The sequence below is a fragment of the Neophocaena asiaeorientalis genome, unplaced genomic scaffold (genome assembly GCF_003031525.2).
Source record: "Neophocaena asiaeorientalis asiaeorientalis breed wild unplaced genomic scaffold, Neophocaena_asiaeorientalis_V1.1 scaffold124, whole genome shotgun sequence".
NCBI lineage: Eukaryota > Metazoa > Chordata > Mammalia > Artiodactyla > Phocoenidae > Neophocaena > Neophocaena asiaeorientalis.
In genome coordinates, this window is record NW_020174135.1 from 15,206,623 (window position 1) to 15,221,189 (window position 14,567).

Consider the following 14,567-nt stretch of genomic DNA (forward strand, 5'->3'; position numbering starts at 1 on the left):
TTTATATTGGATTATGGTTGATTTAAAAATCAGTAATTTGGGGGGACTTCTCTAGCGGTCCAGTGTTTAAGACTTGGCACTTTTACTGCTGTGGGCCCAGGTTCGATCTCTGGTCGGGAAACTAAGATCCCACAAGCTGTGCGGTGTGGCCAAAAGCAGAAAAACCAAAAACAAATACAAATCAGTAATTTTTAAAAAGTCAAAGAAACTGATTTAAAACCTGCTAAGGATATGAACAGGCAACTCTTGGAGAAGGAAATCCAAGTGACCAATAAATATGAGAAAGTTGTTCAGTCTCACCAGGAAACCACAATTAGACACCAATTTCTTCTAGCCATCTGATCGGTAAAAATGTAGAAGGTTGATAAAATTGAATGTTGGTAAGAATATGAAGAAATAGTTCTCTCAATCCGGCCTCCTGGGAGCTAATCTCCTTCCTAATAGCAACTAAATGTTCTTTTAGAAAATTGTCACTTTCCAACTGCATGGAGTCTTGAAAAAATATCAAGGTGGTGTGTCCTCTCATTACGGAAGCTGATGGGATCCCTGGAGGCCATTCCTGCTCTGCCCTCCTGTCCCTGTGACATGAGGTCCCAGGACTAGTGTGGAGTGAGTCAAGGCCTGAAGAGAAGCTTGGGCTTCATTCATCCACAGGTGGTTTCCTCAGAGGCTGTGGAGGCTGTTTGGACCTCACTGGTCCAGTGACCGGTTTCAAGCCTAGCAGGCCTTACTCTCCCTTCTGTGAGCTGCCCATCGTCTGCCGATAAACTCCCCTTTTTGCTGAAGGTTGTCAGGGTTGATGTCTGTGGTTTAACCGAAGGCTCCTTTCTAACCGTATCCCCAGTGGCCCAGCAATTCACCATCTCAGAATCTGCTCCAGGGAAACATATGAGCACAGAACTGCCAGATGCTTGTGGCATTAACGCTTGTAAAAGCAGAAAAATGGACACAAACTGTTAGGTTGAACCACATGAAAGATCCATTTTATGGGACAAAAACAGTTTAATGTCAGTAGTTTCAAATCGTTCAGCAGCAAAAAGTTAAATATTCATAGGCAACAACTAAGATGAGACAGATCTATATTTGCTGCTGTGGGAAATGCTCCAAGACACTGTAACATGGAAAAAAAAAAAAGATTAAGAACAATAAATATATTTTTCAATTTTACAAAACAATATCTTTCTGGTAGATATAGATGAACAAAAATGCAAGGAGAAAGTTCTAGAAGGATACACACCTATTGCTAAACAGCTGTTATCCAGGAAGGGGACTAAGAATTGAATGAGTGAACAAGAAAGACTTGAGCTTTGTCTGTATTGTTTCCATTCTTTTTGTTTGTTTGTTTGCGGTACGCAGGCCTCTCACTGTTATGTCCTCTCCCGTTGCGGAGCACAGGCTCCGGGACGCGCAGGCTCAGTGGCCATGGCTCACGGGCCCAGCCGCTCCGCGGCATGTGGGATCTTCCCGGACCGGGGCACGAACCCGTGTCCCCTGCATTGGCAGGCGGACTCTCAACCACTGCGCCACCAGGGAAGCCCTGTTTCCATTCTTTTACAATGAGAATAGAATCACATATTTAACAAATATAGTGTATAAACAATAAAATATGAACAGAATTTTTAAATCAATATTTTAAAAAATTCTTCAAAGATACTCGTTCCATCCTCTAGAGTAGGAGTTGGCAAACTATGGCCCTGCTATTTTTGTAAGTAGTTTTATTGGAATACAGCCATCTCATTTGTTTACATATTGTCAATGCTGCTTTATTAATACAGGCAAGGTTGAGTAGTTGCAACAGAGGCTGTACAGCCCACAAAACTGAAAATATTTACTAACTGGTTCTTTAGAGGAAACCTTTGCAGATCTCTTATCTAGAGAGGGGATTTTCAATCCTGGCAGACATTAGAATCACCTGGGGCAATTTTTAAAAAACACTAAAGCCCAGGCTCCACCCTCACAAAGAATGACTTAATTGGTCAGGGGTGAGGCTTGGGCATTAATTGTTTTTCAAATGTTCCCAGGAGATGCTATGTGCCGCTAGCCTTGACTGCTGTGCTCTTTCAGATTAATTCCAGACTCCAAGCTTGGTTTAAAAGGCCTTTAGTGACCAGACCTGCCTCTAGTTTCATCGCCCCACACCCACGCCCATTTCCTCTGCTCCATTATACAGAACGCACCAGGCCCGCACTTGTCTGTCTTTCTGCCTGGAATGTCCCTGCTTCCTGTCTGCCTGGCAAATGCTGAATCATCCTTTGAGTCTGGGCTGAAAGATGGTCTGCCCAGGAAGCAGCCCAGACTCTAGCTTAGTGTATCAGACTAGAAGGCCTGTAGCTGTTGGCCTGTCTCCCCTCTGAGGGAGGGGCTGTGTCTTCATCAGTGGATATTTCAGAGGAGGAGGTCAATAAACATTTGCTGAGTTAACTGAATTAAATTTTGAAAAAACTAAGTGCAAATGCCCCAAATCCAGCTCCACAAACGTATTGTAAGGTCCTCTCTGTGTCAGAAACAAAACTGGATGTATTTATTATAAATAGACTGCATGATTTCCAAATTCCCTTCTCCATCACTGAGTATCCCAAACTTGATAGCCTAAAGTTTAAGGATCTGGAACTATAAGAGCCTTTCTTGACCCTTGGATAAATCCCTGAAGGACAAATGTAGAGAGATACCTAATTCTTCACTTGAGAAGATTAAACTCTAGTTCTCTTTCCAATTGGTGTTTTGCTTTGTAAATGGATTGGATTTATGGTTTTCTACCTGAGGTTATTCTGTATGCTGTGCAGATTTTCAGTTGCATTTGCTTCCTTTCTGGTTATGAAATCGAATGGACAGGTTGTTCTTTTCCTGCCTTATCCTTAATTAGTTTCTGTCAAGAACCTGAGATGCCAGGCCATGGGCCCTGTCCAAATCTAAATACATTGTGATTGTCACGGGAGGGAAGGATAGAATAAGCTAATGATTAAGCCCACCTGTTACTTCAAATTGCATGGCAGTTGTTCCAAGTTTTCATTTCCAAAAGATTAAAAACAATTTGTTTCAATTCTGCCGAGCTAATTAGCAGACACATTTTCTTTCTTGGCAACCATATGCGGATATTAAAATGCAGAATTGATTAATTTCTGGGTTTAAATGAACGAAAGAGAGGCCTTGGTCAATGGTCTTAGATTTTAAAATATGGATGCACTTAACTCAGGAAGGTGAAGGCACCAGAAGCTTCTAGAATGCTGAGCCACAAACAAATCCTGAAAGCAGCGATCATCTTCAGCGGTTACAGCAAATATTTATTAAGCACCTACCCAATGGCTGTGTTACACTGCAGGTTTTTTAAAACTAGAATTGAACAGTCCTTGCCCTGCGTTGGATACACATTAAATGCTAAGCATCAGTTGTCAGTGATCTCCTTGTGGATAAAAGATCTGAATGTGCTGTCAATTTGATATCCAGGTTCCTAAAGCAGGCTCTTTACAAACACCTCTTGGCAGTCCCCCTTGCATCTGACCAACTATTAATCTTGGACTTCAAGAACGAGAATAGTATGTGTATTAGTTTCCTGTGACTGCTATTACAAATTACCACAAACTTGGTGGCACAGAAATTTACTCTCTCACAGTTCTGGAGGCCAGAAGTCCAAAATCAGTATCACTGAGTCAAAATCAAGGTGTGAGCAGGGCTGTGCTCCTTCTGGAGGCTTCAGGGGAAAGTCCGTCCTTTGCCTCTTCCAGCTTCTGGTGGTGGCTGCCTGCATCCCTTGGCTTGTGGCCGCATCGCTCCGATCTCTGCCTCTGTGGTCACGTCACCTTCTCCTCTGTGTGTCAAATCTCCCTCCACCTCTGCCTCCATCTTCTAAGGATACATGTGATTGCATTTAGGGCCCATCTGGGTAAGCCAGGATAAACTCCTCATCTCAAAATCTTTAACTTAAACATATCTGCATAGCTCTTGCTTCCATATAAGGTAATATTCACAGGTCCCAGGGATTAGAATGAGATATCTTTGGGGATCCATGTTTCAGCCTACCACAACATGGATATTTCAAATCCAGCTAACCCAGAAATTTCAGTGAAGCCCCTTGTGTCACCCTTTCTCTATTCTGAGATTTTCTTGGTTTCAGCATCTTTTCTGCCCCTAGCTCCAGCGCCAGTGGAGAGGCTGGGCTTGAGTAAAATGCCCTCTAGACTGGCAGCCAGATGGGAAAAGAGGTGACATTCTGAGAACGCAACTCATGTAGATGGTCAGTCCTCCACTGATGACCGCAGAACAAAGGCAGGGCTGGGGCCAGTGATTGGCTCGCCCAGTGAGTGCCACCTATGGATTACCTCCTATGCCAGGAGTGTAACCACAGGCCTCGGCTTCCAGGGGAGAGGATGAGACACACAGATAGGCGACATGAAATAATCACCTCAAGAGATAAACGATGAAACCAAGGGAGTAAGTGATCAGAGTAGGAAGTTCGGCAACGTAGCCATCAGGGTGGGCTGAGGCATGAGGACCAGGGAGAAGGGACTTGAAGGGTTAAGAAAGTTTCATAGCAAAAGTAGCCGCTTGGGGAAGATTTCAAGGCTGTGAGGAGATTAGAGAAAACAGGAAATGAAAAACCCTGCAGGCTGCTTGGGAACCAGAAGCCTCCCTCCACCCGCCTCCTTCCCAGGAACAAAGTACAGGGAAATGCAGACATCACGTGAAACCATCAGGCCCTCGATATGCTAAGCAAAGTTTTAATTCCATATAAATAGATGCCCCCTGAAAGGCCCCCACTGCAGACAATGCTACAAATGGGTATGCTTGGACTTGATGAAATGACCATGGGTGGGCCTGGTACATCGCAAGGAAAATGAATTCCAAGACCTACCTGAGACTGCTTGTTTTGCTTTTTTATTTTTGTCTCAGATAATAAACACATGCTTTTTTCTTCTGGATGGTGGTTTTGAGAGGCCACAGCTCCCTGCATTTGTTTCCTAGGGCTGTCTTAACAAATTTCCACCAACTGGGTGGCTTGAAACAACAGAAATTTTTTGTTCCACAGTTCTGGAGACTAGAAGTCTGAAATCAAGGGGTCAGCGGGGTTGGTTCCTTCTGGAGGCTCTGGAGGAGAGTCTGCCCACTCCTCTCTCCTCGCTTCTGGTGGTTGCGGGCAGTCCTTGGCGTTCCTTGGCTTCTAGACACATCACTTCAATCTCTGCCTCAGTCATTATGCGTCAATTCTCCCTGTGTGTCTCTGTGTCTGCGTGTGTAGTTCCCTCATAAGGACACCAGTCACTGGGTTAGGACCCTTCCAAATCCAGCATGACCTCATCTTAACTTGATTACCTCTATAAAGAGCCTATTTCCAAATAGGATCACAAATCCATGGTACCAGGGGTTTGGGATTCAACCTATCTTTTTGGAGGACACAGTTCAACCTGCAACACTCTCAGAGTGGGGATTCTAATCCAAGCCAAGGATGCTACTAACTAGCTTGTGAGGTGTGGTTGGGGAAGCTACAAGCCTAGAGAGAAGCAGCAGCCATGTGCTTGGGGAAGGTATGACAAGTTTATGGAGAGACAGGATGCCAGGAGGGTGGAAATTGGAGAACACAGTAGGCCATGGAAAGACCTGAAGAAATAACTGATCGGATGCCTGGTGGGACCAAAGACACACAACATGGCTTCAGAGCCCCCTTTCAATAGTTTTTCTATTGTGTGGTCTGGTCATCTGCTTTTTAAATTATATACATTTATACCAACTGCCAACATAGAAGGGCATAAACCCTTCTTAGTTTCCAGGTGCCCTTCCTCCAGAGAAAAGATGGAACGAGACAAGATATTCAGACAAGAGATGTGAAATCATTATCCTAGAACACATATGATAAAGCCAAAGGCAGTCAGTTCCCAGATTAGAATAACTGAAAAGGATATATGGATATATAGATATACTCCTACCTCCACATATATTTAATAAGGATCACATATTTACTAAATAAATTCACCATTTTATACTGGAGTCCAATATTAAAAACATAGCAAGGAAAACAAGCAGATGTCGGGAGTGGAGAACCAAAAGTGGTGATAGAACAAAAGGGTAGGAAAAACTGTAAGAAATGGGGTCACCGGGATGTGTGGCCACACTAGGCAAAGTGAGCTTCCTGCAAGTCTATGAGTTTCCTGTGGCTGCTGTAAAAAAATGTAACTTTGATTGTTGTAACTCTGTGGCTTAAAACAACATATATTATTTATCATATAGTTCTAAAGGTTAGAAATCCAAAATGGGCTTTTACAGGGTGTATGGGCTGACCTGAGTTCCCCACACCCACCTTCCCACATCCCGATATTCATATGTTGAAGCTCTAACCCCTAGTACCTCAGAATGTGACTACATTTGGAGATAGGGCCTTTAAAAGGAGGTGATTAGGTTAATATTTATTTATTTTTTATTTTTATTTATTTATTTATTTTGGCCGCACCGGGTCTTAGTTGCAGCATACAGGATGTTTTTAGTTGCGACATGCAGTCTTCTTAGTTGTGGCATGTGGACTCTTAGCTGCAGCATGCATGTGGGATCTAGTTCCCCAACCAGGGATCGAACCCAGGCCCCCTGCATTGGGAGCTTGGAGTCTTACCCACTGGACCACCAGGGAAGTCCCGAAAAGGGGTTTTTAGGTTAAAATGAGGCTGTTAGAGTGGGCCCTGATCAATCTGACCAGTGTCTGTATAAAAGGATATTTGGACACACAGAGAGACACCAGGGAGAAGGCGGTCATTGGCCATCTGCAAGCCAAGGAGAGAGGTCACAGAGGAAACCAACCCTACCAGCATCTTGATCTTGAACTTCCAGCCTCCAGAGTTGTGAGAAAATAAATGTCCCTTGTTTAAGCCCCTCAGTCTGTGGTACTTTGTTACAGCAGCCCTAGCAAATTAATACAGGGGTTGGGTTTTTTGTCTACTTTTGGAATCTTGTCTGACATATGTTTTCACCAGTAAATTACCAGTAAAACTGACATCCCTATTTTCAGCTAACCATCACAATGATCAGAATCAGGTAAGAAGCTTCCTTAAAATTCAGATTCTTAAGTCCATCTCCTAGGGACTTCCCTGGTGGTACAGTGCTTAAGAATCCACCTGCCACTGCAGGGGACATGGGTTCGAGCCCTGGTCGGGGAAGATCCCACATTCCACGGAGCAACTAAGCCCACGGGCCACAACTACTGAGCCCGTGCACCACAACTACTGAAGCCCATGTACTCTAGAGCCCTCGCACCACAACTACTGAGCACACATGCCACAACTACTGAAGCCCATGTGCCTAGAGCCTGTGCTCTGCAACAAGAGAAGCCACCGCAATGAGAAGCCTGCACACCACAACCAAGAGTAGCCCCATTGGCCACAACTAGAGAAAGCCCGTGTGCAGCAACGAAGACCCAACGCAACCAAAAAAGAAAAATGTCCAGCTCCTATAGGTTTGCTAGCAGTGGGGTGGGGCTGGGCAGTGAAGATAAATGTTTAATAATCTGCTCTCTCCCCAAAATGAGGGGAAAAAAATATATATATACACACACACACACATACACCATAAATTATACTGATATAAAGAATGTATAGCATAGTATATTACTTTGCTCAGGCTACCATTACAAAATACCACAGACTGGGTGGCTTAAACAACAGAAATATATTTCCTCACAGTCATGGAGGCTAAAAGTCCAAGATCAAGGTGTTGGCAGGGCTGGTTTCTACTGAGGCCTCTCTCCTTGGCTTATAGACGGACACCTTCTCTGCACCTTCACTTGGCCTTCCCTCTGAGTGTGTCTGTGTCCTAATCTCCTCTTCTTATAAAAGCACCTGTCATAGTACATTAGGGCCCATCCCAATGACCTCATTTCACATTAATTATCTCCTTAAAGACCCTGTCTCCAAGTACAGTCACATTCTAAAGTACTGGGGTCAAGTCCTCAACATATGAATTTGGGAGGAATGCAATTCAGCCCATAACACGCACAGATTACAAATAATAATTAAATCAATAATATTCCTTGTTATAAATTCCATATATAGCCAACTGATTCTCACAGAATGCGTTCACTAATTTTTGCCAAACTCTTATATCTGTAGCCAACCTATGATTTTACCTATGACACCAGTGTCATCCCCACATAAATGTTGGGTGATATTTTTGTCCACCTTAATGAGTAATATGGATGTGAAGCCAGAAAGATGTATGTCAGAACTTCACTCATTTGTCCATGATGTGAGCAATGTTTTTGCTGAATAACAGTTTTGGGGTGCTATTTATAATGCAAAGGCTGTAGACGTAACACGTTTAAGTTTTATTTTAATTTGTAACATTTTCTCCATCAACTTCTGAAGCCTAGACAGTCAACAAAACATCAAGCCCTGACCTACAGTGACTGCTGACTTGTGTGGTGAATATACTTCTACCACAGCTGACTTCAAGCTCCCAGCCTGATCCCTGAACTTGAGCTTAAAGGATGATGTGCGGTAGCACAGCAATACATTTCCACCACACAGACTCAGTTCAAGAGTACAGGTGATGGTCAAGTGCATACAACAGTTAGGAAGTGGTGAATTTGGGGTATTCATTCCCTTTGCTCTTAACATAATTTACTCAATTGTTAATTTATGTGATTCAACCCTTAAAAGTCACTGTGTTGGACAGCCAGATTGGACATTTAACCCCGGCTGGAGCAGATTGGTGGGTGCAGGAATTAGAACATGTTTTAAGCTGCTGTAGATTTTCAGACTTTGGGAAACACAGCCTCTCCACTTCATAGGTGAGGAAACTTGTTCAGCAAAGTGACAATGGCTTGGGTAGGGCCAACAGCACAGCCGACTATCGGCCTAAACGGGATGAGAGCCCAGGCATCAGGACTGCCAGCCCAACACGACGTCTGTGGGCCAACACCTTGTCTCTAAAATGTGATTTGTTTACAAGAAATGTACAATGAGGAAAGGAACAGGTGGGAAGGTACAGGCGATCAGGTAGAGAGAGAAAGGGCAGGAGAGAGAAGAAGGATCCCCATCAGGAAACACCATCCCTGAATCAGAAACAGATGAGTTTTAAGAAGGAAGTGAATACCACAGTGGTCAAGGAGAAAGAAAATTGAGAGAAAAAAATGATTAATCAGGAGGGAGGATGCCAGAGATTTTTTTGGAATGTTTTCATAGTCTTTTATTAATCATTCATTTATATATATGTGATTGATGTGGTATACACCTAATACACACTCTGAGTTCCAGGCACCGTGCTAGGTTTTGAGTTTGCAAAGGAAAACAAGACAGACAATCTCTCTCTACAAAAGAGACATAGCACCTCTCTCTCTCTCTGTCTCTATAAATATATGTTTATGTATAAATATATATATATTACATATATACACACAGTTATCTCTATATGTTTTCCGAAAAAGGTATTATATTATACATATCGTTTTGTATCCTGATTGTTTTCCTTAATAATATACTAAGATTATCTTCCATACCATTAAATATTTTTCAAAGGCATTATTTTTAGTTCATAATATTTTATTTTCTAGATGCTCAATAGTTTTCAATCTAATTTTTCTCTTCTTGATAATGTAAGTTGTATCTACTTGGTTACAGAGATCTTTTAGGCTGCAATTTTTATATATAATAAGGGATTCAGTGTAGATTTCTGTGGATTATGGAGTATAAAAACAAAACAAAATCAGAAGCAGAGGCGCCAGGGCTTCCCTGTTGGCACAGTGGTTGAGAGTCCGCCTGCCGATGCAGGGGACACGGATTCGTGCCCCGGTCCGGGAAGATCCCACATGCCGCGGAGCGGCTGGGCCCGTGAGCCGTGGCCGCTGAGCCTGCACGTCTGGAGCCTGTGCTCCGCAACGGGAGAGGCCACAGCAGTGAGAGGCCCGCGTACCGCAAAAAAAAAAAAAAAAAAAAGAAGCAGAGGGGCCAGAACACTGGCCTGAGGACTTCAGCAATGAAAGAAGGGATAAAATCAGACAGGCACCCAAGAGCGTGGCAAGATTAAAGCAGACAAATACTGTTTGATGGACTCTGTTCCCGTTAAGATGGTGGGCGTGACAGTGAATGCAGAAGGATGGTGGGAAGGACGCACGGAAACTTCACTTTGGAGGTGTATTACTATACTCTTCCTTCTCATAAGCTCTATGCTGCTTAATCCGTCCTCCCACTGCCAGACTGAGTGTCTGTCTCAGGCTCTAATATCAGGCTCTCTCCCTGCTCCTGAGCTGCAACGATGCCAATTCCCTTGTGCAAAAACATGTCAGCCTGAATTTCAAGAACACTTTCTCTGCACTTTATTCCTCAGACCCCACCCATATTCCGAGGTTCTCCTATTGTCACCTCTGTGTTTTGGATTGGGGATGGAGTTTTGAAACATTATTATGCAACATTTCATATCTTAAAAAGGCATAAAGAGAAACAGTAAGAAACACCTATGTTTCAATCACCCAGTTTAAAAAAAAACACAACTTGACCCATCGTTTGAGATCTGGTGGGTCCCCAATTACATCTGCACCCTCACCATGCCCACTGCAAGGCAACCTCTAACTGAATTTGGAGGTTATCATTCTCATGGATTTCTTTCCATTTGTACTACATACATAGGTCTCCCAAAGAAGTAGAGCACCTTAATTTGCATCTTTTAAACTTTACATACTATATATATTCTTCTACAACTTTTTTTTCTTGATGTTACTTAAGTATATTCCCTCCATATTGATACATGTATCTCTGCTTCGTTCCTTTTTTTGCTGATGACTATTTTTTTTGTCTTGTTTCTCTGGTGGCTGCTTCTTTAGGCAGTGATTGAAAATGCAGGCTTGGGAATCAGATGATCTGGGTTGAAATCCTATCTGCACCACTTATTTCGGCAAGATACTTTACAACTTCGTGGTTCATTTATAAAATAGAGGTGATAATAACACCCTCCCCATGGTGGTGGGGTGCATTAGGCCTAAGGGAGACAACTCTTGCATAGGGCTGGGGACAGTACCTGCCATGTAAAAGTACTCTCTAAATATCGACTCATAGTTTTGCATCCACATGACTGCCAGGAAAACCATGCTGAGAGCAAAGGTCAGAACTATGTTCTGCACTCAAAAATCTCAGGCAAAGTGTCAAAGCAACGATGTCAAGTGTTTCTGGGGTGTGTTAGAAAGAAAATCAGTTAAAACACTAGATAGTAGCATTCATCTGTTAAATTAAGTTACTGTCATCTATCCACTTATGTACATCATTCAATTCTTTCTTGGACCATTCAACACAGGGAAATATTTTTAACTAAAAAAAAAAAAAAGAATTTCAACTTTCAGATGCCTACAGATGAAACATCGTTGGTACATGACTAGCGTAACTTATAAGACAAATAAAGCATCAACAAGGCTGTGACTAATGATGACGGTAGGTACCACCACCGCATCACCAGAAGTCGTTGCACCCTTCTGGATTTTCTTGGCCAGCTTATCTGGCCTGGGTTTGTCAGAATGTTCCCTGTCAAACATTACCAAACGTTGTAGCAAAACGTAATCAATTCCAAACCACAACTTGAAGGTGGTTACTGAATCCATTGGATTCACATCTCCCTACTGTTTCATTAACTATCAGGACATATAATTCAGTGTAGAATGGCACTTGCTTCAAACCATGTGCCATTTTGAATGACTCAATATTAGACCAAAACTTTTGTTTTCTCTTTATAATGTATATTATGCTACTAAAGGTCTTCCAATACAAAATAAACTAGTCATGCGTACAAAACAGAAATGGAAATTGCTATGATAGTGTTTCTGGCTTCGGAAAGAGTGAGTTTTTACATTTTTCCTTGTTAGTGGTTTACATCAGCATCAACATCATCTCCTAGAGAGGTTATCCCACTGAAAATGAATCTGATTGCCTGCCCCTTTCCTTCAGGAAGATACCAATATATGTCCCTTTATTTGTGAAAATAATTTTGGGAAACTAACAAAAATAACTACAGCAGCCTGAAGTCCACCCATATCACACGCAAAGAGGCCTGGCTACCATTGAACTTCTTCCAGCTTGAGCCAATGCAGTCACCAGAATACTTCTCAGAATCTACTATCCAACATATAATGGGCAAGACCTGTTTCCTGAATAATGAAGCAATTCTTTACCAAAAGCAGACTAAATGTCTAGAAAAAGAAATAAACCAAGCCACCCCCTATGACAGCAAAATGTTATCAACTTCAGAATAGTAAACATAGTAAACCATACAGTTTACAAGTAATCCTCGTCTTATTAAGAGATTGGTCCTCACGAGATTCCTTCTGGCTAGAATACCACCCCCTCTATTGCCTTCTGCAATAAAAATTCCTCCTCCCTCCTTGATTCCTAGAGCAATTTATAAATTGAGGATCATCTTCTCTTTCCTATTTGATTCTGGGTTTTTACTTCTCAGGAGTTTTTCTAGCCCCCAGCCCAAACCTGTCTGCCCTGTGTCCACCTACCCAACGGGTTAGGAAAAACCTACTTACTTCTTTGAGCATATTCTTTGGGTTCCACTGAATTCAGATCAGAAAGGAATTCATCAGTGTCCTGCAGGCACTTGAGAGAAATGTTTCTTGCAGGAAAAACAAAAGGCAGTTGAAACTGAAAAGAGAGAAGACAAAATAGTAAGGTCAGGACCAACTTTGTTCAGGATCTTAACCTGTCAGGATAAAACTCCCCTCTTAGACAAAGAGCCTCATATGTATGAAACACTAGTCTATAACGTGTTGTGGGGAAATGTGACATTCTCACCCCTTAACGTGCAGAGACAAGCTGCGACTCCTCCGCCACCTGCAAAGCGGCTGCAATGAACAAACCATGGAAACGGATTCGTATACAACTTGTTATTGTTGAACAAAATCGTGCTGTGGATGTGAGGGCCGCTGACCACCTGGCTTCCTTTAGTCATGCAGATAAACATTTCCAGCTGACACGGATAAAACTAGATCTTCTCTAGTTAGATGTCTTGTGTATACCTCTGGGTTTAAAAAATAAATATACCGAGGATGTTAAGTGGCAATATTTGGTTTTCATCTGAGAATGAGTGTGAATCCAACCTATATAACATTCAGATAAATGATAAGCAAAGAAGGACTTCTACGTCATCATCTGGGCTTTCTATTCATCTGTTAATGTGTTCGCCGGACTTGGAAGCCACACGTGGGAGGGATGAACTCCCCCATGGAATGAGAGGCATTGCGGTAGGACAAATAAACACACCCATCCTCTTGTGGGAGCTTAGGACACATGTCCTGGGAAGCAAATGATGCTGACAAAAGACGGTGGTAACTGCGTTCATCTACTTTAAAAAAACATAAAATGTGTGGATCTGGATTTCTCATGGTGTAAATATTTTCTTTCCAGAAAGCCTGTCCTTAAATAATAACCTCGCTAATTACATTGAAAATGTGATGCAAATTTTGTTTACACTGATGGAAAACATCCACTGTGACTCAGTTGTACTTCCTGGCTTCACAGCAGCCTCTAGCCTCCCAGACCCCTACCCTTTGTCTGAGTCCATTGGGGCTGCTATCACAAAATACCACAGACTGGGTGTCTTATAAACAACAGAAACTTAGGGCTCACAGTTCTGGAGACTGGGAAGTCAAGATGAAGTTGCTGTTCTGGTAAAGTTCCTCCTGCTGTCTTAGCCAGCACCTTCTGTGTCCTCATGAGACAGCAGGGAAGGGGGCAGGGCACAACCTTCAGCCGTGGAGTACAGGACATAAACTGGTTAGAACCAATTAGGCCCAATAAGGTGGAAGATTCGACTTCCAGAAGACCTTGAGCCTCATTATACGCTCATTGTAATATATTTGCATATGCTAAGTGACACACTCACAGTCGCCATGACAGTTCCAAGGCTGACCATAAAAGGTCAGAACGTGGGCAGTGGCCCAGTTCCTGGAAACCCCTGCCCCTTCTCTGGAATAGTTGGAATAATCCTCCCACTTAGACTGTGAAATTACCCAGCCCATAAACACTAACCACCCCACTTTTCCAGATGACCCGACACCCTGGGACCACTCTCGCCTTCTGAGACAGACCACTTCTGCCTATGGAATGTGTATCTCTCTCAGTAAACCTGCTTTCACTTTACTATGGCTCACTCTCTTGGATTCTTTCCAAGGACTCTCACTTGGCGGCCCGTCCCAGGGACTCACCCAAGACCTGGGACGTGACCATCCCCTCGCGTCCAATTTTCCTGGAACACTCACAGGATGGAAGTGGCGAGGGAGCTCTGTGGGATCTCTTTTAAAAAAGCACCATCCCATTCATGAGGGGTCCACCCTTAAGACCTAATCACTTCCCCAAGGCCCCACCTCCTATTATCATCTTTAGGGGTTAGGATTTCAACATCTGGATTTTAGGGGGACACAAATATTCAGACCAGAGCACACTTCCTTGTACACACTCCACTGTCTCTCACCTCTGTTCTTTTGTTCCTGCTGTGCCCTCTGTCCCAGTGCTCTTCGCCCAGCTCACCTCCTCCTGAGCATTACTAGCCTACTTATTCTTCTAAGCCCTCTCGTCCAGGAAGCCCTCCTGGACTTCCCCTTGGGTCAG

At 43.1% G+C, this 14,567-nt stretch overlaps 1 protein-coding gene across 1 annotated transcript in view; it reads right to left on the reverse strand.

The window, feature by feature from the left end:
* The window catches only part of LOC112406155 (O-acyltransferase like protein), a 65,650-nt gene extending 51,799 nt beyond the window's left edge, over positions 1-13,851 (reverse strand). The window contains 2 exon segments of the mRNA XM_024754866.1: positions 12,488-12,602; positions 13,843-13,851. Coding sequence (XP_024610634.1) covers positions 12,488-12,602; positions 13,843-13,851 — 124 coding nt within the window.
* Positions 13,852-14,567: the final 716 nt, after the last annotated feature.